The sequence below is a fragment of the Egretta garzetta genome, unplaced genomic scaffold (assembly GCF_000687185.1).
Source record: "Egretta garzetta isolate BGI_Z169 unplaced genomic scaffold, ASM68718v1 scaffold56, whole genome shotgun sequence".
NCBI lineage: Eukaryota > Metazoa > Chordata > Aves > Pelecaniformes > Ardeidae > Egretta > Egretta garzetta.
The window spans coordinates 6,704,085-6,705,446 of NW_009260182.1; the positions used below are offsets into that span (position 1 = coordinate 6,704,085).

Sequence of the window (1,362 nt, forward strand, 5' to 3'; positions counted from 1 at the left end):
TCTGGGGGAAACATGCTGGCCAGCCAGGCAAGAGTTTACAGGAAGGCTTCCTCCAGCAGCCTTCACAACATCGAATGCATGAATCTTATGCCATTGGTTGCAGGCTACCAGCCAGCACAGACTACAGCACTTTAAGAATACCACATGAGCCTTCTTGGGATCCCGGTGCCTCTCAAGGTTGTCCTGTGCCCCCTTCTTGCATTAAGGCCCCGGGTCCAAGGAGAGTTGATATGCCCCCAGAAGAAGACTGGAGACAGAACAGCTACACCCCTCAGCCTGGCAGAAGGCGAATGCTGCCAATGCATGTGATGGATGGGACTTTTTCTTCTGCTTCAGAGGCACACAGAAATATGCTGGCTCGAGCAGCAGCAGCTACTGGCACCATGCAAAATAATGGCTGGTGAGATCCCGTCCCCTCCATGTGCCCTGATAAACCACTCTGTGAACAGACTATAGGTGTTGCCAGAGCATGGATTACATGGAGACAGCAAACTCTTTCAATCAGTATCTGTGCCAGTTTTGTCTTAAAATGTAGCTATACAGTATGTGGAAACTAATTGCACTGTATTTCATTTCTGACACTACTGAACTGCTGTTTGGATGGGGAACCTTAGCTATTCTAGTCCTGGCCTCTCCTAGCAAAAAAGTACTATAGGAATGGTAAGCTTCAGGGGCATTGGTTTACGGGTAAGTTCAGAAGTATGCGTGTGTTTTGAAGGAAGATGGCCACTAACAAAAGGACATTTTTAAGGACTCTTTCATGAAATGTAGCTTTGGTAATTTCTTCACATAAAAAAACCAATCCTTTTGTTTTCCTCTTCTTCCTCTCTCCTGTTCCTTCCTAGGGGAAAAAAAAAAAACTGACCCACCTTCCAGGTTCCAGTAAATCTGCACTTGGCAGGCTGGCAGTTAGTAAAGCAAACCCAGTTTTCAGTGTGCTGAGATCTCGGGCAGAGATCACAGCTGTAGTTGCTGCTGAGGAAGTGGCAGGGAGACATTGTTCATCAGTAAACCAGAATTTTCCCTGCTTCCTTAAGGCAAACTAACAATGCTTCAAACAGAAAAGACTGTTAATGCTGCACGCTTAATTACACCAATGTAAACACAGAATAAGTTTAACTATTTTAGTGTCAAACATACTTGCTTTTGTAAGTATTTTTCAAATAAATCTATGAAAATAGTTCTATTTACCTGTCTGTGTATGAGCTTTCTTTGCTATTTGGCTTTACTCATTGGTTGGCCTGAAACTGCTGATTTATTTTCTTATGTACTAACAAACACGAGTAAATTGTTTATTCTAGTTAATTAACAAAGTTTATGTGATGATTATGTAGTTAGATTAGAGGAAATGTCTAATTTTGT

General features: G+C 42.5%; 1 protein-coding gene across 2 annotated transcripts in view; it reads left to right on the plus strand.

Moving 5' to 3' along the window:
* The window catches only part of USP54 (ubiquitin specific peptidase 54), a 53,198-nt gene extending 52,794 nt beyond the window's left edge, over positions 1–404 (plus strand). For both annotated transcript variants that reach the window (XM_035897358.1, XM_009642005.2), the window contains exon 22: positions 1–404. This exon is cut by the window's left edge and continues 252 nt beyond it. In XM_035897358.1, coding sequence (XP_035753251.1) covers positions 1–404 — 404 coding nt within the window.
* The last annotated feature ends 958 nt before the right edge of the window (positions 405–1,362 follow it).